The sequence below is a fragment of the Gymnoscopelus braueri genome (genome assembly GCF_963280865.1).
Source record: "Gymnoscopelus braueri genome assembly, chromosome: 19".
Taxonomy (NCBI): Eukaryota; Metazoa; Chordata; class Actinopteri; order Myctophiformes; family Myctophidae; genus Gymnoscopelus; species Gymnoscopelus braueri.
This window is the reverse complement of record NC_137621.1, coordinates 27,938,498-27,963,159: the sequence shown is the minus strand read 5'-3', so window position 1 is coordinate 27,963,159 and position 24,662 is coordinate 27,938,498. Positions and strand designations below refer to the sequence as shown.

General features: G+C 42.5%; 2 protein-coding genes across 3 annotated transcripts in view; both read right to left on the bottom strand.

Moving 5' to 3' along the window:
• The window catches only part of LOC308074332 (guanine nucleotide-binding protein subunit alpha-11), a 34,841-nt gene extending 15,338 nt beyond the window's left edge, over nucleotides 1-19,503 (bottom strand). For both annotated transcript variants that reach the window (XM_080413744.1, XM_080413743.1), the window contains exons 1-2: nucleotides 18,591-19,503; nucleotides 1,533-1,717 (exon numbers count right to left, since the gene is read on the bottom strand). In XM_080413744.1, the coding sequence (XP_080269870.1) occupies nucleotides 1,533-1,717; nucleotides 18,591-18,726 (321 nt within the window). In that variant the 5' untranslated portion in view covers nucleotides 18,727-19,503. The remainder of the gene's footprint in view (nucleotides 1-1,532; nucleotides 1,718-18,590) is intronic.
• A 1,916-nt stretch (nucleotides 19,504-21,419) lies between these two features.
• LOC308074489 (uncharacterized protein) lies at nucleotides 21,420-24,593 on the bottom strand. Its single transcript, XM_080413941.1, has 4 exons — nucleotides 24,336-24,593; nucleotides 23,149-23,697; nucleotides 22,831-22,991; nucleotides 21,420-22,320 (listed from the first exon to the last, which is right to left on the bottom strand). The coding sequence occupies exons 1-4, from the start codon at nucleotides 24,498-24,500 to the stop codon at nucleotides 21,897-21,899; spliced, it is 1,299 nt and encodes a 432-aa protein (XP_080270067.1). The 5' UTR covers nucleotides 24,501-24,593; the 3' UTR covers nucleotides 21,420-21,896.
• Nucleotides 24,594-24,662: the final 69 nt, after the last annotated feature.

Sequence of the window (24,662 nt, the reverse complement as noted above, 5' to 3'; positions counted from 1 at the left end):
AGTGTCGCAATAAGAGAGTGAAAATAGCAGATCTACAAGCTCCCGTTGAGATACGATGCGTTGAGCTTGTAGATCGGGTATTTTCAATATTTCAAATTGTTTTGGACATAGGTTTCCACCCAACAGCAACGATATATAGCCTATATGGTTCTGTATCAGTATATCAGTCAGTTTGAGCAGATTCCATTCCAATTGGCTACTACTCTATGACTGCCTATACATTTCACGGGCCTGGGTAGGCAACTTTTTTTTTATTTTATTTTTTTAGAGTAGCCAATCATTTTTTACCCCTTTTTCTCCCCAATTTAGTCGTTGTGCCAATTAATTCCTCCCCACACACATTTTTGTGTGAGTCCGCAGAGTACGTGCAATGACCGATATCACCATCCCAGCCCGGCTTCCCTCCCCCGAACACGGGCCATGTTCGTGTAGACGCCCGACAAAGCTGGATGTACCACGGTGGATTCGAACCCACAACCTTCGTGGTGGTGGGCAGTGACTTTACCACTGCGCCAGCTGAGCGCCCTGGGTAGGCAACCTGGCCTGGTGGGGATCTAAGCATGTTGCGCACAACAGGTGAACACAATTAACTTCCAACGAGGGAACTGTTTTGCAATTTGCACACCAAAAAGAGGGGCTCAAACAATGTCAAACGGTCTGATTCTAGCTGCTGAAAACTTCCCATTTGGATCATTGTTGACAAACGAACAGAACATGGATGTTATTTGCAAAAGGATTATTATTTCTTGTCCGTCAAAGCGGTGAGGTCAAAACTTCTCTTTTTTGAATGATAGCCTAAACTTTTAATTTGTTTGCATTTTGTTTGTTATTAATTTCTATTGCTTGCTTGCTGGATATTAATTAATTATTAATCATAACTGTATTTTGTCACATTTATCAATCTATATTTTGTTGTTGATCAAACGTCGGGTTGTGTAGCCTGTTCTAAAAGACAAGAGTAATGTAAATTAATGAAGATAAAAAACATCATGCCATCGGTGAAACAATGGACGATGTCAGCTAAAAAGTACAAAAATGACCGATATATTGGTGAGACCAATGTATCGGTTGGGCTCTAGTAGACACTAGACAGTGCTTTCATTGTGCCATTTAAACTCAAACGATTACAAAGACAAGCACAATATCATGGGAGCTTCTGCTTTACATTGTACAGGGTTACTTTTAGGTACAAGTTAGTTATGAATGAAAGATAACATAAGCTAATTTTGAGACATGGTTATCGAATACATCCCCACACGGACCATTTTGCTCTTACGTCATACTAAAAAGGGTGGGCATCAACACCCCGTCAGGTCTAGGTAATGCTGCTGCATGCTGACATTAACATAATTCACATTCAGTTTTCCTTTTCTTATTCACTTTTTATCATATTCTTCAAAAACAGAGCTGGCGGTTTGCACAGTGAAGAGTGGCTGACAGATTTTGGGAAGAACTAGCTACAGTGGCAACAGGACAAAAAATATTGTGTTTCCTCTCCTAGTTCTATCGTGTGTGTCAAGCCAAGCTCTCACCCGGTTCTGTTCGTATTTATACGGGATCTTGAGGGTCTCTGTGGCGCGGATCATGGACTGCATGGAGGTGAAAATGTTCTGGTAGACGAGCCGGATGAAGCCCCTCTTGTCCTCGTCTGTGTAGCCCGTTCCATGGATGATCCTCATCTGCTTGATGAACGTGCTCTTCCCGCTCTCTCCCGTACCTGACAAGGACACACATGAAGAACATAAGAGGACATGGAGTGTCAGAAGTATATATATTTTTTGTCACAAAACAGAGCTCAGGACATAATGGGAAGATATACCCGAGCCAGGCGAGAACTGACAAGTTTCCACACACAGAGAATATAGACAGCTGAGAAGTCAGACAAAGAAGCCATGTAGCGAGTAGAGAAGATAGCTGTACAAAAGGAGAACACAGGACGGCATGAACAGAACTGAAGGAATGCAACAAAAAAAAACGGGGAAGAAAACCAGTAGTCAATCAGTTTTATTTTTACTGTGGGAGAGCAGTACATAATGTGTCGATCAAGGACATTCAGGCCTAAGGAGGAGATGATGGGGGGAGAGAAAGCGGGGGAGAGGGGAAGTGTTTGTCTGGCTGACAGAATGATGTGGAATTTGGGGAGGACATCTCGATTTGAGGAAGATTGACGTTCTTAAAAACTCCTATTTCGAGCACAAATGCCTCTCTGGAAAGTGAGTATGTTCACCCACTGCAATGGACGGAGGTAGAGTGTGAAGTGCTGGGCTATTTGTCAACACCACAATACCAGCATGATGACAACAAGCAGTTCTAAGCTCTTATTCAGCAGGGATTCTACATGATAGGCAAGGCACTGACCAAGTCCCTTGATGATTAATAGGAGTAAGAAACAATGCTGCCACTTTGAGGTAGGTTATGAGAATGTAATGGGACAATCTGCAGCATGGCTATGTCCGTTGGTTGGTCAGTCCATCCAACTTTACTTGCCAACCAGATCAACTCGTAAACTACTGGTTGAATTACCATTAACTTTGCACATAAGATAAAGATATCTTGTAAATTAATAAAAGGAAGATTGAGTAATAAAACGTTTTTTTAAATGTTTTTATTTCTTGTATATCAGCGAATCTACACAACAAATTCTCATATATATTTACTCTTAAATCGATTAGTCTTAACCACAGCCCTGTATTATACTTCGTTGTGCAAAAATAGCTGATCTACAAGCTTGTGAGACGTCTTTTTTCTGTTCATTTATCAGAATAGAGGCAAAAGTGTGAAATAACCGTGATAGTGATTTGAAGTCATATCGCCCAGCCCTAACCCCCATGGCTTTTAATAGTTGTCTTCTTTTAACCAAAACTTCCGGTTGAGTGTAAAGTATCATTCATAGTCGGACGTAAGGACACGTAACGAGCGACGGCGCTCGTTACGTTGTCGTTTTTGTCTCCCCCTCCGTCACCTACGGCTCCAGGATTTCCTTCCGTGCAGTCGACATTCACTGTCAGGCCGACGTGTACGTTCACTACGTTGCCTGTAGTACCACTGGCGCCCGTTGAAAGTATAAGGAAAAAAAGTTTTCCTCTGGCCCTCTTTCTCCAAAAAAAGACCCACGTTGGTGGAAGTACTTGAGTAAATGTACTTAATTACTTAGATGTTGATCCACGGTTTGCGACAAAATGAACCCAGCCATTCCCTAAAGTTAAACACACACACACAAATAATATAGCACAGTGCAGTAGGGGTCGAAACTCACGTTTTGTAGACAACCATTGTTTTTGTCTAGTTTGTGGACTAGTCTGTGTCTTTTATTGCGTTGTTTTGGCTAGATGCTACAATGGTAGCTTGAGCTTCATGTTGTTAGCTGCGCTGTTGCCAGGTTTTCTGAGAGAAATAAGCAACCAGGTCTATGAAAACAAGCCCAAAATAATCGACTAGGCCACATCACAGGAAAATAGCAGATCTACAATATAACTGGTTTAAATAATAATTGGCCCAAATAAGCAACTACACTTTAGAAACAAGCCCAAATAAAACCGCAACCACCAATAAAAAATTGCTTGTTTGTTTACAAGCAACTTTACAGAAAAATAAGCCCAAAGTCGCTTATAATAAGCAGACATGGCAACATTATGGGTACAGTACATCCTCTCGCAACTGCCATCTAGTGGATGAATAGGTGTATTACGCCTGTATAAAAAAATATACAAATATAAAATAAATAAAATAACCCCTAAATAACGTGAGCAACTATGCATGTGTCCGTAAAGAACGGACCGAATCCCTCACCCCCTGACGCACGTTTCAGACCCATCTAGGGACTTTGAACGGGCCTTAAAGAGCAGCACTCTGGGGGCTGTTCACTAAACTAAACTAGTAAGCTAGGAAACCCAGCGCATACCCTCCTTCAAATAGCCCCAGTACTGATGACATAATCCTTTGCCCCCCTCTGACTCTTTCAGTTGTCACAAAACCATGGGGGGGGGGTCTCTTGTCTCCAGAGAAGGAGGAGACGGTCATCAATGATTGGATAAGTTGCACTGCAGTACACTGGGGGATTTACTAGATGCCGGTTGCCTTGCCCTAAAGGTAACACAAGGGATTGCCGTTATGCATTATGTTATGAGACAGTGCGTGCCATTAGTCTCCCTCTCTTCTTTCGTCCAGGTCCTTATTGGGACCACCACATGACGTCTAACTTGTGGTGCGTTTCCAGACCTAACACAAACACATGGTTAAGGAGTTGAATAGAATCAGTCTCTGAAGCAGTGGCACCCAGGTAGGTCAATCCGTACATTTGTTGACTGCCATGTCCTGTCTGGGTTCTGATCTGTGCAGCATGAAGGGCTGGCCCTGAACGTCCGAATGTTTATTATATTGTGGTTTGGATTTCTATTAAAACGTTTGGATATTTGGTTATTTATTTATTTATTTTCTGGCTCACAACTTGCGTGGCCTGCTCACACTGCACTTTGCAAGCCATCCGAACCAATAGAGGATACGAAAATGGTCTGTGTGTGCATGTACTGTACAGTATGTGAGCACAGAGCAGTAAATATAAACCAGTACTGTGGGAAGAATGGTGATGTGTAAGTTTAATGTACAGGAATGGATATACTGTATATCCGGGAGTGGTCGACAGATTGAATCGAAGGAGCAAACATAGATTAACTGATCATCATACTATCGAGGGGGATTTAGCACAGACCGCAAGTGACGCTAGTTAGCTTAGCATTGCTTGCAGTGCTGCTAATGACAGGGCAGGACTCCATTAAAAGAAGATGACAAACGGTGATTACTGATGATTATGACAATGAAAATGTCTCCGTACTACCTACTGTTATAAAGTCTCAAAAAAGCGCCATCATGAGGCCTATTAGAAAAGAATGGGGTGGAGTAACCAGCTTGGCCTACTGGGAGTGTGCATGCAAAGTTTGACACCGATTGGTCAGCGGTGTCCGAGATTAGCTGTGCACAGTGACACACACGCCACACGGACAGGGCCTTTTTTTTTTTACAATAAATAAAACGAACGTTTGAACGCTTCATTCGGAAACACCACCGAATGTCCGAACCCTAATAAATGAATTTGGGGCCAGCACTAGCTGCATGTCTCTTATCTTTTCTGTCCACATTTATGTCTTATTTACCGTCGTGATCTTAAAGCTTTCATGACATTCAGTTTTACAACACATTAAAAGTGTTTGTCATGCGGGTGTCGCTGTTGAGGGATTTTGCCTGTCAATCATCGGCTCTGCTCCGCCCCCGCCCCCCAAAGGAAAGGATGGGGGAGGGGAGGGGCGAGGAGGAGAGTGGGTGGGAATAATGGACCGTGACCTCACAGTCCAAGGGCCAATCACAGATTACTTTTCAGCCTAATTATTCAGAAAACCCCAGACCACAGAAAATCCACTGAATGTTCAAAGTTTTGGGTGTAATTGACGTCATAAAACCCCCAAAAAAACATGAAAAATTTGAAAAAGATGTCATAGAACCTTTAAGCTAACGCAAAGAAGATCCCTTCACAACAGAGTAATGAACACCTCCCACCCCATTTTAATCATGGCACCATTTAGATCTACAGTGCTTGCCGAATAAATCCCAACTTGCTGAGGTGGCTGGCGGGCCTAACCCACATTTCACGCAACCCATTTCTGCCTGGCATGCCTGGAAACACCTCCCTCAAGCCAAAAATCTGCTGCCGTTTACAGACTTCTTCACATTGTTACACCAAATCAAATGGACTCCAACACAGATCCATAATATCTATTAACAGAGAGGGAAAGATAGGCAGGACAAAGTAAGAAAGACACACACACCACCTACATTCAAGGTTTTTGAAGAGCGGCCATATTACCATTACCATAGCAACCCCTCCCCTGTCTCCCTCTATCTTTTTTCATTCCCGTGCCCCCATCCCTTCTCATCCACCCCTCCTCTTCCACTTTCCTAGCGGATAGTAAATATAACTGCAGGGCCCTCAGGCTGGCTCTGTGCTCTTCATCTCTCTCTATAACAGAGAAGAACGGCCCTCTCTCCCCAGAGCCATTCAGAGGGGGGAGAGAGAGAGAGAGCGAGAGAGAGAGAGAATTAGGAAAGCTGGTCTAAGGTCAAGAGCAGGGGTTCCACTTCCAACAACCAATTATTGGAGAGAGAGAGAGAGCAAACAGACTTTCCTACTTTCCTTTTACATTGTAAGCATTTACATTAATTTAGCTGATTCTATCAAGAGCAACTTATAACAAGTGCACCTGTAATCAACTTAAATCCCTAGAATTGTGATCATTCAATGCCACGGCAATATCCGGATCCTTGAGCCATCAAGTAAGAGAATAAGTGCCAGCCAGGGCAAGAAAGAGGACAATATTTAAGAAAAGAGGCTTTTCTTTCACTCTTTCCAACAATCTGTCTGCCCATAGTGTTAATGTAGAACATCTACATAGACCCGATACAACATCTCTTACCACAAATGTCACATTTGGACAACTGAACCAAGATGAACCTACTGAATTAAGTCTGATCTTTAAACCCCACTCGTGGCACGTTTTCTTTTTTGTGAAGGATAGTAGTGGCTGTGTAAATGCACCGCAGTGAGCATTATGCTTCATAAAAAATAAATAAATAAAACAACCTGCAATTGCCTTGCAGACAATAGCAACAGTAAAGTGGAGGAGCAGAGCGTATTATTTGTGCCGAGGAGCTGCTGTGTCTGTCGGCGGCAGCGGCCTGACGGTGACTGCAGGCTGCCTCTGCGAAGAGAGATGGACCGCTCGCTCCCAACTAAAATGTCTGATTTATTTCTCGTGACCCTGTCACAAGATCCACTCTTTTCTCCCTCTCCCTTACTGTCGCCCCCCACCCCCACAATACAGCACACTACCAGCCTCTGTCTTGCTTTCCTCCTCCTGCCTTCCATCTACCCCCCCCCCCCCCCCCATCCTGATTCACGAGCCTAACCCACAATCACTAAAACCAATGATACCAATGCCATTAGCGATTCTGCTTACTGGTCCGATTCTTTATCGATTCCCTTAGTGATTCCGGATACATTTTCCGTGGAGAAAGTTGGCCTACACAGGTTTTCAACTATTTTAACTCTGAGCTTGACCACAATGTAGAAACGGTATTAAAAAAACAGCATGCATGTCTAATAACATTTGTGAACATCTCAAAATAAATGACAGTGCTCATCTTTACATGCCGGCATTGATTAAAGGAATTGATAAACTCAACGTAGATTCTTGAGAGTTCATGATTCTAATTCTATAACCATTCCGGTTCTCGAACCCCATCCCTAGTAGTCACAGAAACCCTTCCCTCCACCCCGCTCGTCTCCTCCATCCCCAACACCCCCTCCAACCCCCCGCAACACTATTCTTATCCACCTATCTGTCAAGAATTTTGGATATTCATAACTAGAATATCCATTCTTTTTCTAGTGATGACCTACAAAAAGGAGGTCAATCTTTTAATAGCTCGCACACCATTTGGGCCCTGATAACGCTTTCCTCTCCGGCTAACAGCGAGAGACAGATGGAGAAAGAAAAGAAGAGAGAAAAAGAATGGAGAGAGGTAGAGACAGAGAAAACAACTGAAACGTGAAGACGGAGAGTCAGAGATGACGGAGAGGAGAGCGCCAGAGATGACAGAGAGAAAAGAAGACAGAGATAAAGAATAGACAGCGGGCTCAGATGCCTTCAAAGCAACAGTGCTGGGTAACACCGCCCACATGCTAACATTGGGTACTATATCGACCCAAACCGAGAAAACACTACGGAATGGGCTGAAGAAAAGCCAGTGTAATCATGTAAAACACATAAGTAAAATAAAAAAGCAGTATATTGTGTGTATGTGTATATATATACACACTGTACATACATACATACACACACACACACACACACACACACACAATGTTTATTTAAATCCATTCTAAGACCACTGTTGTTCTCCATATATGCATTTAAGCTTTGTGATGACTCAAATGCTGCATTCCATTTTTATACAGATACCATTATCTATTACTCATCCCCCAAAGTAGTACAAGCCCTTGAATTCCTGCAGCCTGCTTTTCATTTTGCTTATTAACATTTAACTCACCTTAAGTTGGTGTTAAATGCAGACAAATCCAAACTATCCTCTTTTATACTTCATCAAACTACGGGTGTCGTGCAAAAATAGCCGATCTACAAGCTCACAAGAAATTTGGCACAGTGGCAACTGTAGGTAACGATTCATTCAACCCACAACTCGATACTATTCACAATAGTTTCTCAAGATTCTTTTTTTTTACAAAATGAGTCCAGATAAATTATAAATCATTATAATTATTTCTCAGAGAAAAAAGAGAAAATACAGATTTCTGTTTATCCCATCTTTTCTGTATCAAATTAAAGAATGGGTCAGGTTATGATCAATGTATTCTCTGTCATCGACGGTGTCGCACATTAAAAATTGTGAGGTTGTAGATGACCTGCTATTTTCAGGTCAGGTTCATCAACATGTATGTAACGTTCATTTCTGTAGTCTATTTGGTGACATCAGTGGTAGTTATCTGGTCATTACAGCGATCTGTTATAACCACCATTCCCACCAGCCAGTTCGAAATGAAACCGGAGGGACCGTCCCAAAACAAACACAGCATGGTTTGAGCTGTGGGGCTCTGTCCTGGCACTGCTTGCGGAGTGACGCGGACATTCCACTTCCACCAGATCAGAAACATATAAGTTCTAACAGTAGCATTTTATTCACAGTCATAAACTGTATACACAGTGCACTGCTGCGTTTACAACTTTACTACTAAAGTCCAATTTATACTCTGCAGTACGACATGCATACACGTGCGTACATGCAGTTAACAAGAGAACTCATAAGTCAAAACATAAAGAGTATCGGAAAAAAAACAATGTATTCACCCATTTAACACATTGACTGCCAAGGATGCAATATTGCATCATCTCAAATCCAACGCTTCACTGCCAAAGACGCGATATACATATACAATACCAAAAAAATTAAGATCGCTGGATTGTCAAAAAGACTCAAAATAAGTTGATAATTAAATAATCAATACCTGGCAATGAATGTGTTAAATCGTCACACATTTGAACACATTTTTAATTGTCTCGCGACGCATCAGTAGAGGTTTAGTGAGGTGGGCAAGTCTGCTTTTTCAGCCAGATTTGAACCAAGATTGATGCCATTACATGGACCCTCATTCATGTAGGCAGAGCCACTGGGGATGCCTCCAAGATGACAGGTAAAATTCTTCACCTGTACACTCTATTGCCCGGCGAGCTTTCACAAGCCTTTATGGAACATGTCAGCTCATGACACTAGTGTGGCAGATATGGTTGGACCCAGATTGCCATATTAGCATGTGTGCGTGGCGTGCATATATATTATATAGACAGACATTCTATATATATGCATGCATGGGACACAAGCATGCATCAGACTGGCCAGATTGTTACAGTATCATGCCATGTTGCACCCATAGACTGTATAAAAAGAATGGACAGCGTTACGCCCCTAGACTCTACAGACCGTAAATGAAGACGATTGTTCAGCAATTTCAAATCTGCCATCTTTCAATATCACATCATATCCTGATTCCTGCAGAATGACACCAGACCATTATTGGTTGTGTAGCTTGTCAATCAAATCATCCCGCCCCTCCTAGAGCATAACTTACTTTATCATCAATTTTAAAATAAATGGGACCATAGTTTACCAAAACGCATATCATGATGATTGAAAGGAGACTTTAAACTAGCGACTGGAAGTATATAGTATTTATGACAATTTTTATTAAGGTAAGAAAATCTAGTCTAAAGTTTGTCAAAAACCCATCCGCTTGTGTTAAGATAAATTCTTTCTGACACCAGCAGGGGTAAAACAGCTAAACTACAGGCCATTCATATGAACTGTCTCTTGCGTATTAGCCTCAATGTAAAACTCAAGCTGGGCCCTGGGGTTGCACCACATCAGGGCTCAGGGTCACACGGCCAGTACTTCCGGGGGAAACTCGGCTGTGCACAGAGGCTTAGCTCTGCCCTCTGGAATTGTTACAAAGCAATTTGTTGTTCTGAATCCATATCTGTATCTTTTACAGCACTACAATGGGGATACCTGCTCATGATATGACTTCACATCAATATCACAATTATTTCAAACTTTTGCCTCGATTATGATTAATGAGAGATTATTTTACAAAAACAATAGTGAAAATAGCAGATCTGCAAGCTCAGTCACAACGCGCAGCTATTTTTGCTATTTTCGTACAACCAAGTAAAATGCAGGGTTAAAGGGGTTAATCAGACTAAACGATTTAGTCAATTATAGAAAATCTATTATAATTTTGTTTGGTTGATTCATTCATATAAGAAAAATTATTGGTTCTAAATACCAGTTTGATATATTGCTGGTTAATTGCCCAGCCCTATCTGACTATGTACAAATGGTAAGGGTCCATTGGAGCTCCTGGGACTATCACTGAGCTCTCCAGGAGCAGCAACTTTACTCCTCCAAGCGTAGCTGGAGCTTACAACTAGTCCTGGGCCGGGAACACTGAGGATTTTACTGTGTGGAAGTTTTCTTAACAATGGTGTTTTTTTTTGTTCATCTTTTCTGTCTTGACACATTACTAGTTTTATCTCCGTTACGCTTGCCTCCCTGTGCAAGGCTGCTTTTGTGGAGGCAGGGAAATCCTGAGGTGGGTATTTGCATCATTGTTAAACTGCATGCAAATGCAAACGGTCCATTGGGATAAACTGTGCCGGCTTATCTCTGGGTTTATGACCGGCCCTTTCACGGCTCAGCCTTATTGGAACAGTTCAGCCAACATAAGGAAAATCAAATCTCAGCCCAGTGAACAAAATGTATATGAATAGCACTGGTAAGGTTTGTCTTTTTTTTTAGGTGGCTGACTTCTATCAGAGTACTCTCATCGGGCAGTAACGGGTCTAATATACAGTTCAGGCCTTCACCAAAACGTACGGGGGTTAAAGATACACAAAGCGACGAGTTTGAGCGAAGACAGCCTAGAGCTACACAACACATACACACCAGCTGTCTACCCAACTGTGGACACACAAAGATCCTATGGTCTACCTCTAGGCATGGATGTTACCTCCACAGCAATGGCCCACTTCCTCCCTCGCTCCCGCACACACACAGAGTGAGAGTTAAGAGTAAGAGGAGACTTCAGACACACGCATACAGACACGTGCACATAAACACACAGGAGAGACTCTCTCTCAGTTCTATTTCGGCTCGTCAAGCTAGTGTTGCTTGCCGTCTGTATCTGGGCAAAACGCACTGCTATGCGCTGGATGTCTCTCTGCATGTGTTGAGAGCACTGCTCAATGTGCGTGGGTGTGAGAGAGCTGGAAATTACATATACACTCTATACTGTATGCATGGCATGCGCCTCCCTCTCTCTCTCACACACACCCACACACACACACACACACACACACACACACACCTTAATTTGACCACCTTAGCATGGCTTTGTCTGTTCGTCACTGAGTATGCGCTGAGTGCTGCTCTGTTTGAGTGGGTGTGGGTGAGCAGCAAATCAAATACTGGCCTTACAACAGGGCTGGAGCCAGCAGCACAGTATCTTTATTCTTTAGTCTATGCTATGCTGATACCAACTAAGCAACAGCAGCTTGAAGGACAGTATGGTCTTGTTTGCTTGTGGTGGCACTTTTCCTTATAATGCAATGTTTGAGATTTGCTCTTCAGCATCACATTTTATTTTCATACACACTTGGCCTGAAAAATACCATCCCGATTAATCTCTGGCGACTACGTTTATTTACTTATCCGTATCCCCCATTCCCTGCTCTTTTTAATCTCTTTACATGGCTCATATGCGCATTGTGGCTGGACTGTGTCCAGAATATGTAGAATTTAGATCACAATGTGAGCCCCGCTACTTCCATATGTGGTTCTGAAGACACGCTCACAATGTGTCTGTACAGCAATGTGTCTGTGCAGCAATCATTTTTGTGCATCTGCCCATCGCACTTAATGCTTTTTGGTGATCGGATGATGTAAAAAAAAAAGACAAAATAATAGACTAACGGATGATAAAAACAAGCATGACCAGTGACCACACCTAACAAGCATGAAGAAGAACAGAAGGGGTTGGAAATGTTTGGGGGGAGTGGGACATCCCTATTCTGGGAAAGCAAGTCATATAGGCGAACATTCTGCAAAAATAGCCAAAGATTCTGTGAAAATAGCAGATCTACAAGCCCAGAGCTTGCACAAATGATATAGGGTTTAAGTTTAAGAACATAAGTGTGGACTTTTGGCGGGCACTCAGAATTGGTAGGAGAAAACAGGAACAAGCTACCCAAGTAGAAAGAAGGCCGAGTATATGTTGGTGAAACAGAAAGTCTATGGCGGCAACATAGCATAATAGAAAGCGTCTATGTCCCCAGTCCTGTCTGGGGACCAGGGTAACAGCAGTATGTGGGACAGTCACCATGTAGCCTCATTCACCCCCATTTCTCCAGAGAGCCACAAATGACCCCATTTAGGGATGTGAGAAAGAGAGTATGTGTGTGTGTTCTTGTTCATAGGCAGACATGTGTGTAATATGATCAACTGTGTAAAAGACACTTACGTATAATGTGTGTGAATTCACTGTAACCTGGAAGAGACGTAGGCTCGCTGTATGAGCCACTACTTCAGCGCCAAAAGTGAGGCTGGATGGATACACCCCATGTTCTATAAATGTGTGTGCATGCGACTGTTCGCGTTCGCGTGTGCGTGCGTGTGTGCGCGTGTGTGTGTTCAGTTTACTTCTGTTTCAAGACTGATGACATGAAAGCCAGCACTCCACAAAACTCAATTAGAATGAATGATTATCTAAAGAAATTGACTCAGATTTTTAAACCCTACTACTGTATCAAAATGTACCATAGCCTCACAGACCAATAACTAGCCTATGGTTGCATACAGTGCATGCTGCCATACTAAGACACTCTAATCTGGTAATGTAGGCTAAAAATACTAGTTTTCACAGGAGTAGTAGTGCTGTAGAGATGGAGATGTAATAACCGTTTTGACCATGTTCAAAATTTCTGACGGAAAGAATCAGAATTGTTCCATTGAAGCACGTTCTCAAGGAACAGTGCTACTGACAATAATAACTGACGGGATGGCATCACATTTGTTTGTGTATTTCAGGATTGTGTCATTACCTCATGACAGCAACGTATTCCGGGGATGGGATATGATTATGAACAAGAGTTCATATGACATGACAGAGGCAACCAGATCTCATAAACTTTCTATTGTAGGCCTGTAGGGAGATTCAACATAAATTAAAACGCCAAAAAGAAGACAAACGTGACCGCCCCGTATACAGAATATCAACAAAGCGTTCCAACTGTCTTTTGTGCAACACTCGCTCCATTTACCAGCATCAGGTCTGACAATTACAAAATGATTTTGGTAATGACTAGGAGCATCTCCCTGGCACTCTGATATTAACTGACATTAAGAATATGCACATGCACACACAAGACACGTGCACACCACAGAACAAACCACTAAGCAGCAGCTAAGAGGTCCACATTGCCTTATATGATCAAAAGAAGAAGACTTGGCAGAAGAGGGAAGGTCAGCAATAAGCACCTCAGTTTAACCCCGACAGTCTTCCTGGTTCAAACAGATGTAATTCCACCAAAAGGTTTCTGGACCAGGTAACAAGGGTTGGCGCAACACAAACATCTGCTCCATCCATTTACAAAAGATGATCAGCAATCACTCCAATCAGTTATGATTTGGCCATTGACAAAACCTTTAATGCAAAACCTTTAATGCTTATGCATTAAAACACAGCCTGTTTTGAGACAAGAAGAACAAAGCTAAATCACGGCCCACAAGCACCGCTGCCTGAAGAAAGATGTGCTACCAAGCAAGCAGCCAATAACAACATTTAAGCTACTGGATACTTGGATATATTTTTCGCCCCTCAAATAAGTCCCGGTTCTCTAATACTCTCTGAAATCCACTAATTCCTCAAATGACAGAGCAATGCCATGCTACGTCTTCAAGGGATGTTTTAGTGATCGCTTTTTGACTGGACACTCCACTGCTCAAGACACATTTTTAATGAAAAAGGCACGTGCCAATTGGGTACATCAAATTGAGCTACAAGTATTCCTCAGTCAGCATTTTTTGGGAAACCCTAGAGTGTCTGCCCTTGCCTCTCACTTTACTGACCATCCGTTCGCTCCAGCAGTTCATTTACCCAATGCAGCAAAGGCCACAGCTCCCGGGCCTTCTATGTTTTGACCAAGTAGAGGCAAACCAGCGGTCATGGTGCAGGAGGCTGTCTGTATGGCCTGATATGGCCCTCAGAATCAGCCAGCAGCCAGACCATGGGCACCGCTGCAGCCCTGGCAGGGTTGGCCTAATCGTTTCTGGCTACACGTGCAAAGCTTCTGTAAAACTTGTAACAGTAAAAGTTTTGCTGTAAAAATCAGAATATAAAACCGTAATTACCATAACTTTAAATTCACCGGAGACTCATGCCTCTGCCTAACATTAACCCATTAAGACCTGAGGCCCGATTCTACAAATGCCTTCTAAAAAAATCAGTAGTTCTAACACTTTCAAGATTTTTTCAAAAATGTTCAAAAATAGCAGATGTACAAGCTCGCAGTGTGGCACAAGTGACACGCTGTGAGCTTGTAGATCTTCTATTTTTGAACAAAATCTAAAATGAACACGGATGCTTTCCCGGTTTTAATGGGTTAAATAGGTATGGAGGCATTAAAGGGCCTAAATAATTTCTGCAAGCTCCCACTTTTGTTGAAGTGTGGCCTGAAAGTGAAAACCCCCTGGCAGGAACAGTAGGAGGACATTTAGGAGAATGTACTAGTGGCGGTAAGAGAAATATTTTGGTCACCAAGCTGAGCTACATTATGTTACAGTTTGTATTTGCAGTATTACCAGTGCTTAGTTAGTAGTAGTTGCATTAATCAATCCATAACAAATCCCTCATCTAGCAGAATGCAGCGGGTCATAGCATCAGATGACTGGGTTATGATTGATAAAAAATAAAAAAAAGAGTGACAGGCATTTGTAACAACCATAGCTGTTAACTGTACAGGCACTAGGAGGTCCTGACAACTGAACTGTAAGGATTAGTTAGTATATACAACAAACATGACATATTTAACCGATTTCGTTTTCTGGTTGAAATTATGTCATTTTTGCAGAACGACACAGCCATGCGGCAAATTCTAAATTAGCCTTAAGCTTTCAGTGTGAGTAATAAAGGTTTATTCACAACGACAATAAAGATGCAGCTTCTGGGAGTCGGACCATGGTCTATCACTGAGGTCTCCAGGAGCAGCTACTGTACTTCGCCAAGCATAGCTGAAGCTTACAACTAGTCCAGGGCCCGGGAACAAAGTTGTTTTTGTCCACCCAAACAGTAGCTTTTGGTTTCACAAATTCACCAGACATTCTGACTTTTGAATTAGATGACTGGATTTGTACAACAGTAAAGTATTTCCAAACCTGCCAAAGTGGCTGGCAGAGGAGACATTTGCCATAACACTCGCAGCACAAATTTGCCTCCATTTGGCTGATGGCTGGTGTTAATTTCCCAACCTTCCACCCCTTCCCTCTACATGCACTTTGGTTTGGCTGAGGTGTCGATAGCAACAGAACTGAAATGATCTTCCTCTTCAATAACCCTGCAGGATAATGGTGGTTGTACTGTGAGAAAAGATAGCGTGGAAGCAAGTACATCTCCCTCTCCTTTATTTGCACAATGTTGTACATAGTATACATAGCAACAGATCAACTCCCATTCCTTCCACAGAGGAATCTATTTCCTTAAATACAACTGAATCTTTCTCACCCATCTCCTCTACAATACACTTGAGGACCACAGTGGCTGCACTGCATGCTAGCGAGGTATAGATAGAGTGAGTCCAACTCAAAATCTTTGTTTCCCCTGTCCAGTACAATACATTTAAATTGCCTTGCTCAAAGAACGGTTGTTTTTTCTCCCCCAAATATAGGTTAGCTTAAGTCATACTGCTGCCGATGTGTCATTGTTTATTCAAAACTTTCACAACCAAATTTCATAAATAAACTTAGACCACATTTCCTTCTTTCTCCAGTCATTAAAACACCTTGATAATTGAGTCAACATGTCTAAGCCTCACTGCACCATTAAAATCCCTCTTCAGATAAATTTGTCTTGTATAATAATATAGCAATCTATTGCTTATTTGCTATACTATATATTATATAATTTCACTGCTGCTAAAGTTTTTACTTTTATTATATCTTGTTTTTATATATTGTTAGCACAGTCAGACTGCAGAGCATGTCACACCAACATTTCACTACACATACTTGTATGAGTTAGTGACAAATAACACTTTTTGAATTGAATCTTGAACCAATCTCAGTGCAAATAAACCGCACTGTTTTTTATCACAAAACCACATTACCTATGCTTACTACCAAGTTTCAAGTCTCAATGATTTCCCTCACACCTTTTTAACATGAATAGCAGTAAATTGGGGGTGAGTAAGGCCAAATATAAACATAAAACCAATCTAAAAAAGCAAGTCATTTATGGAAAATGGTCTATGTTATGTACGATATGTGAATCAAGTTGTAAGTAGACAATAACTTGTAGTGAAACAGGTATGGTCCATTAATTTAATTTCCGTTTCCAGTATAATACCCTTGAAGGACAGTGGTTGATGTACATAACGAGCCACAGAAGGGATTGTCCTCGTCCACCAGCGACATGAGAGACAGGCAGTTGGGGGGGCTTTAAGAGTAACACTGTGGGATAATAGGAGTCAGTGATATCTGAATGTCTGAGCAGCTGCTGTGTTTAACCAAGCCTATTAGGACCTGGACTAATCCTGCCTTACACGTCCTTATCCAGGCTTCCACTGACAGCCTTAACTCACTTAGGATAGCCCATTTACAGCATGACTGATCGCAGCTTTGTCTCTCTTTCACACACACACACACACACGCAATTTTCTATCGAGTTTACTCTACTGTCAAAATCAAATAAGTACGTCAAGTTCCCACTCCTATAATCACAGGAGTTTCTTTTACCCAAATGACAGCATATTAAAATGTAAAATCAATAGGCTAAAACACAGCATCTTGAGAGCCCCTGTCAGCCTTGGGCCCAAATAATCGTGTCACCCTAATCAGCACTTGTGCCCATTGTACTGTCTTGCTAAGCTATCAAGCTTTTGAAGGATATCAGTATTCATTACCTGAAATCACAAAATATCATTAATTGTTCCTTTCAACTAGACTGGACATTTACCAATATATGTCATTCATGCTTGAAAGGGAAAGACTAATAAGTAGTTAGGTGGAAAACAATTAATTTAAAATGATTTAAAAAGATCAGAATAACAAAAGGTAGCAAATCATACGTCTACAGTATAGCACTGGTGTGGCCTACTTCTCTGAGCCGAGGTAGTCAGCAGGGAAATGAAAGGAGTAGAAGCCACACATGTCAAATAACCTGGGCTGTTTTTGGTGGGCAAGAAATTGGAGCAAACGTTTTGAAACCAAGGAGGCAACCTAGATAATTCTAATTGTCCTCAAAAGAGATAACTACCTTCTCGATTACAATTACACTTAGCTACAGGTTCAGAAAGACAGTGGGGCCACATCATGATTAAAAAGGAAGATGGGTCACATCATGTGCATCCAATTAAAAGTTAGCCGCCAGCAAGCTACATGCCTACATGAGAATGAAGGCATGTAGAAGGAAAGGGATGCAAATACATTTGTGTTAATGCAAATTAATTGTATCCCATTGTGGTTGATGAAATGTTAATCAATGTCTTATAAGCCTGCATTGGGGTGGAGTGTGCGTGTGCGTGTGTGTGTGTGTGTGTGTTTGTGTGTGTGGGGGGGGGGGTTCTAGTATTCTGGACCATTGTTATGGCATAGCTAGTGTACACACACAAGACCAGAGCATAAAGTGCAGAGAGAGAGAGCTTCATCCAGTTCTGCAAATGTTATGCAACCTGGCGAAAGCAACCAACAGTGTAAGCACACAACCTAGAATCCGTGCTCTTCTTGCCTCTCTTCTCCATTAACGTTGTCGTTTTCTATCATCACTAACATCCACCAGGTTAAGACAATAAACCACCAGGGTATTTTGAGTTGGGCAACTGGTTAGCTGGCCAATATTGTCAAAACTAGCCAGATGTGTTAGCTGGTTAGCATGCTGTAGCTGGCAAACGATGACAGTGGTAACTTGTGTCAAGTGAGCGGTTCTCCGCACATCAACATGCAAAGCATAGGCTAACCTTAATACGGATCTGTAGCCCTGGATTCGTGGAGCCAACTTGGCTGTACGTGTAAAGACATGAACGCCTCAATCATCATGCCATTCACAAACTAAGCTTACCAGTTAGCCAACGTTAACTAGTAGCATATTTGCTAGCTTGGCCAAGAAGGCCTGAGAATGGTTGGTTCTCAGTAATGACGACGTCAAGACGGCAGAAAAAGGCATGCATGACATAATTCTCTACAACATCCGAGTTACTCACCAAGTAGAAGTAATTTCAGCTCTCTCCTCGAGTCTCGCTTGTCTCGGCGGAGCTGCTTGTCAATTTCTGCATTGATTCGTTTGGACTCCTTCGCCTCTTCGCTCAGGCAGCAAGCCATCATGGACTCCAGAGTCATCCCTGTATCTCTGCTGTGGACGGGACCCGACACGCCGTCTGTCCGCCGAGAGATATCTATCCCGAGATCCCGAGCCCTCGCTTCGGATTCAGGGCGGTGGAGGAGGAGGTGGTGGAGGAGGTGGTGGTGGTGTCGCTACGGGGCTGGATGGATGGATGGATCGTGGGACTGGGGGGAGGGGAGCCTCCTGCCTGGGGCCTCGCTGTGAAGTTGTGTCCCCCAGCCGAGAACAACTGCGACTTCAAGCCGTCTGTTCTCGGCAAATCACGGGAGATTCAGACAGGAGGGGAGGGACGGGCCTCTCCCAAGACGCTCTGTGTCCGCCCGTTTCTCAGATGGAGCTAATGTTGAATGATCGCAGATGCGACGGAGGAGCCACCGCTGCGGTAGCTGCTCTGTTCTCCTCCTGTTCGGCTCTGTCCTTTCAGTCCGACCCTGTGATCAGTCAGAAAAGAAAAGCGTTTCAAACTGCAGTGTCGCGACATCCAAAGCAGGAGAACCAGTTGGATTTCTGTGTGCGGGGTCTTCAACGTTAGCTAGCCAAAAACAACACAAGTCCTAGTTTTAAGAAGCTTGTGGTTCTATATATAAAAACAACGAAATAGTACATATGAATTCAGCGTTGAATTGAGGCGTTTTTGCACCGCGAGAAGATACACGCGCCGTGGTCTCTGTCCGCTTGGTTAACTACATTAACGTTATGTTGATGAAGTTAGTGTAGGAGGAATGGAAGCAGCCTGTTAGCTCTCTCTCAACAACGCCTTCGCAAAAAGTGTCACAGCCCGCAATCACATTATGGCAAGTTAGCTACTGAACATGTAGCACTTCCGCTTGTAGCCTTCAAAATAAAGTGCAAAATCAGGACACAGGGTTGCATGAGTATCTCTCACGCACGCACGCACGCACACAGTGGTGGAAAAAGTACTCAATTTGTTTACTTTAGTAAAAGTATCAATACTGCAATGTAGAAATACTCTGTGACAAGTGAAAGTCCTGTATTAAAAATGTACTTGAGTAAAAGTCAAGTAAGCTATAAGTGCTTTTATGAGCGATCAAGTTTAGAGGACCTTGTATTGTGAATTGTACTTCCATGTAGCCTACTTTTACCATGTCTTTCTAAATAAAGTATTCAATCAATCAATCAATCTATCTATCTATAAATCAATCAATCAATCAATCAATCGTATTGGTTTCAAAATGTACTGAAAGTAGGCTACCAAAAGTAGAAACTAGAAAGTACTCATTATGCAGAATGTGCCAAGTTCTCGAATGTATAAAATGTATTAAAATCTTTTGAAAATAGCAGATCTACAAGCTCCCAATGCATTGCATCGCGAGTCAAGATACATTGTGAGCTTGTAGATCGGCTATTTTCAAATGGCCTAAATGTATACAGGGCTGAAGTAGGTAATGTATGTTTTTAAATAATAATCAAAATCTTCAAAGTAGCTAGTAACTAAAGTTTTCAAATAATTGTAGTGGAGTAAATGTACAATATTTGGATCTGAGATGTATAGTGGAGTAGAAGTAAAGGTATTAAATTCGAAGTACTCCAGTAAAGTAAAAATACCTCAAAATTGTACATGTACTTAGTTACTTTATACCACTGCACACACACGTTTTAATTTTGAAAACATTATTGACCCACTTCCGCTCTTTCTGTGGCCAACTGTGGTTCATCTGACGCAGCTCAGCCCGCAGTGATTGAAGCAGAAATCCCATTCTGTAATGTTGAATGCTTTAAATATTTTAGCCCCGAAATTATTACCGTGCGGGGAAAAAAATATATATATAAAAGAGTAGTGATCTTCTTATGACTATTTATTGATAGATAGATCAAGATCAAATTATTCGTCGGTGGCACGTTGTTGTGCATAATGTAAGTGGCTATAGTGCGATGCCAAGGCGGGTGGTAGTGAGCAACTGACTGGCAAGGGGTTTGCATGAAATCTGACAAAGCTATTTGAATGAACGAGTTATGTTATGTCCTCGGGGTGGGCTCCCAGGGAACTCAAGTTGGATAACCAACATTGTATGGATGGGCGGCGCCGATGTTCTGTAATTTGGCATCCTAGCTACGACGCACGTAGTCCCCTGCCCTGAGTTGAAGAATGTAGATAATTGTTTTAAATCCAATGCTGATTGCACAATGTCTTTCCATCTTTTCAACGTGAGCTAGCGTTACACCCACATTTGACACGGCTTTTATTGTGTAGAGTATAGGGCCATCTTTAGGCTAATAATTGTCGAGTTCTATTCTATTATGTATAATCAGTTCTTATACTCAGAATACATTTCACTAAGTGAATTAATCCGATGCAGTACAATAAAAGCACAAGTCCACCCTTACACAAGACAAATATCATTAGTACACTCTGAACAGTGTTTGCCAGGTAGACCTACTGTAATGCTACCGACATCTCCTGGGCATGTGCTGTAATTGCATGTCATTTCCGCTGTCGCGTCAACTTGATCAAAAGCATAGAACATTCATTCAAGAAGTTCGTTGGAGCAGATGAGTAATCAACATGGTGTACAGTACTCTATGCGTGATTGCACGCGATGCAATTTATGTTTTGCCAAGAATTCAAGGCCCCCGTGAAAATAGCGTATAGGAACTCAGATTGCAGGGCACCCAGGCCAGTATACACCAATACACCTGAAAAGAAAGGATCAGAAAACCAGCGACCTCAAACTTTTCGTTATAAATTTATACCAAAAGGCACAATAACACATTAAATAAGAATGTTCAAACACTGCCTTGACAGAAGATTACACTGAGTCATATAGATCAGCACAGCAGGCACCAGAAACAGTACAATAATTTAAAGTAACAATGTTAGTCCTTAAAAGTGCAGCCTACGTTTTCACACCTGACCTGTATATGACTGTCAGATTGGACCTTTCTTTTTATTTACACATTAGAGTAACACTTTTATTTCAATCTGACAAAAACTTAGCTTATACTCCATCCTGCAAGGGAAACATTTTCCACAAACACCAGATCTACAAGCTGACAACCTGTTGTGAAGCGTTGTCCGCTTGTAGATCTGTTTTTACAATAGAGTAGAAATTTAAGAAGAGTTTCCTGAATGAGGCCCAGCCAGTGTGCCGGAATCTCATCTTTTTAGGTAATAACCTGAGTCCTGAATTACAGTCTGGTGTCTAATTCAGTCCTCCTGCTGAAAATATGCACAATAGAGCTGTCTGACTTCCTCTGCCTGGGTCTGATCGGGGCAGGGGGAGAGGTCCTGCTTGTGCGTGGGTTGTGGGTTCTCTGCCTGCGCTACCTCTTCTTGCCATTCGGCACGGAAGGCGTCCTCATGGGACTCACACACATTGTGCAGAATGCAGCAGGCCAGGATCATTGTGGGCACCACGTCCAGTCCACAGTCGTTCCTCTTGCTCAGGCACTGCCAGCGTGCCCTCAGCCTCAGCAATGCCTCCTCTGCCACGTTTAGCACTCTGGTGACCCGCTGGTTAAATTTCCGCTGTGGCTCTGCCAGTGCTTCTTTGTCGACCTTCCTCCCCTCAGGATAGGCTGTCATCAGCCAGCTCTGAAGGGGATAGCAAGTCTCCCCCAGAAGGACGTACCTGAACAGGCCAGTCAACCATCAGTGAGCTCAGTGGATACGGCACAATAATTATGACCAGTAAGGTTTAATTAAACACTACTGTGCTAATACATTTTTGTATAATGTATACAATATACATGAAGGTTTGACACGTAACGTAGCCACAGGTGGTAAAGAGCGGGATCCAAGCAGAAAAAGCCAATAGGACATGTGCCCAAGAAGAAACACCATGCCAATTATTCCAACTAAGTTTCATGAAAATCTGACCTTGCGTTCACAAGATATAGCATCTTTATCCAATATGGGCCATGCCCTAAAATTGTATTAACCTGTGGCAGGTGGCAGGAAACTGTTTTTATCACTTTCAGAAGGCTCAGTAAATATTAAAAGTCAATTTTGAAAAAAACAACCTCATGCTAACTAGATCATACATTCAATTATCACTCAAATTTTTCTAAATAGCAGATTTTTTTTTAAATAATTCCCACCTGGGCAATTGTTCTTTAAATGTAAAAACCCTTAACCATACCTGAGTGGTTTGCCATTGAAGAGACGGGGAGGGTCAGGGCTCAGTCCGCCCTCTGAGGCTGTTGCCCACAGTGTTGAGTTTTGCAGGATGTCTGCGGGCTCTGTACCACCAGGGAAACTGGCACACACATCCCAGAACTGCCCCAGTCCATTGACAGATACCTGAACCATCAGAGGGACAGAAAGCTATAATCTGTCAAATTACATGACTGGATAAAGGCTAACAAACAAAGACTATGTCAAGACATGTGTTGAGGTAAACTTTTGACCACCCCAGCGGCCGTGTGAATATGGTCATTAGGGGTGTGTCCTCTCTCACCTGAGACAGCACTGAGAGCCAGCCAGCAGGGTTAGCATAGTCAGACACGTTGGCTGATGGTGTGATGATGGCTGTGTGCAGTGTGGCCACAGCAGCCACACAGTGAGGGAAACCCCAGCGGGAGAGGAAGAACTGGGCTGAATCTTCAAGCTCCTGTTCATTGGGGGGCCGTAAGTACACCGGGCTGAGAAGTGCCACGATGGCATGACATAAGTCTCTGACACACCTACACACAGTGGATTTACCCACACCAAACAGGCTGCTAATAGTGCGGTACTCAATGTTAGACGCCAGTCGCCACAGAGCGACGGCAACACGTTTCTCCACAGGTAATGCCAGACGGAAGCTGGTGTCCTGTCGAGCGAGACGGGGCCTGAGTTTTTCACACAGATAGAAGAAAGTCTCCTTGCTCATACGGAACTTATCCAGCCAATCGGAAGGCTGGAACTCTGTCATCACCACCCGCTCCCACCAATCAGTGCTTTGAGTGTTGGTCCACGGCCGGGTGCGGATGCGGACATTGGAGTGAAGCCCTCCGGCTATCATCACCTTGGGACAGAAAAAAAACACGAAGCTGTGATCTATCAACTTATACAGTAAAGTAGATGCACTAGTTCCTTACAGTTGTATAGAAGGCAATGTTGTTAGGCTCCTATGGATGAAGAAATGCAAATGAATGGGTGTAAAGGATTGATCCATGGGTAAAACAAATTAAAAGTGATATTTTTGAGTTAAAAATGTTTGGTGAAAAAGTTAAAGCTATTCTGATAGTAATCGTTGCTCTATAGCGTGTTTGTTATTTGTTCAGTAACAGGGGTCTCCCTGTCTCCCCAGCTCTTTAATAAACAGAAAGAAAAAAAATCCAGGTGGGTTGCCAATTTCGTCCAATCTGTGTCTGCTCATTTCTTTGTGTCATCATGTCCAATTTCACCTGTTTGTCCCATGGTTTATTTCCTGTATCCCTTATGAGTTATTTCTCCTGAATGGATAAAAGTGGTATCCTATTCTAAACTGTAAATCCTTTTTCTGTTTACTATAGAGCTGGGAGACCCCTCTTTAGCAATGGTTACTATCAGTATATATATTATATATATTATCACGTAATTCACTTTAATAAGAGAGAGAGAGAGAGAGAGAGAGAGAGAGAGAGAGAGAGAGAGAGAGAGAGAGAGCATTGGCTCACTCACCATGAGCATCCTCCTCTGTCTCTGGAAGAAGTACTGTCTATGGCGGATGCGACGTTCTATCTCATTGCGTCTCTGAATGTTAGCATTGTTTACATCTCTTCTACGTTTCAGGAGCAGATAAGTCGTTAGGAACATTAGAGACCGAAGCCTGTCTTCTGTTTCCATTTCGTTTACCAAGTGGCAGCAATCTAAACATGTATTTATGGCCCAACGGTGACTAATAGCAAGCGCTTTGTTGACATGTTAACTGGTTTGCTGATGGTTGATTTCCGCTGTTCTTATTTGTCTGTTGGACTCACCCATAATCCCAAAGTGTGGTGCTGCCAC

Bases quoted from the DNA above. Each gene is read 5' to 3' on its own strand.
- LOC308074489 (XM_080413941.1), bottom strand. From the start codon at position 24,500: ATGGAAACAGAAGACAGGCTTCGGTCTCTAATGTTCCTAACGACTTAT. The intron at 23,698-24,335 runs GTGAGTGAGCCA...TTCTGTCCCAAG, and splicing joins GACAGAGGAGGATGCTCATG to GTGATGATAGCCGGAGGGCT. The intron at 22,321-22,830 runs GTATGGTTAAGG...TGGCCTGTTCAG, and splicing joins TTCAATGGCAAACCACTCAG to GTACGTCCTTCTGGGGGAGA.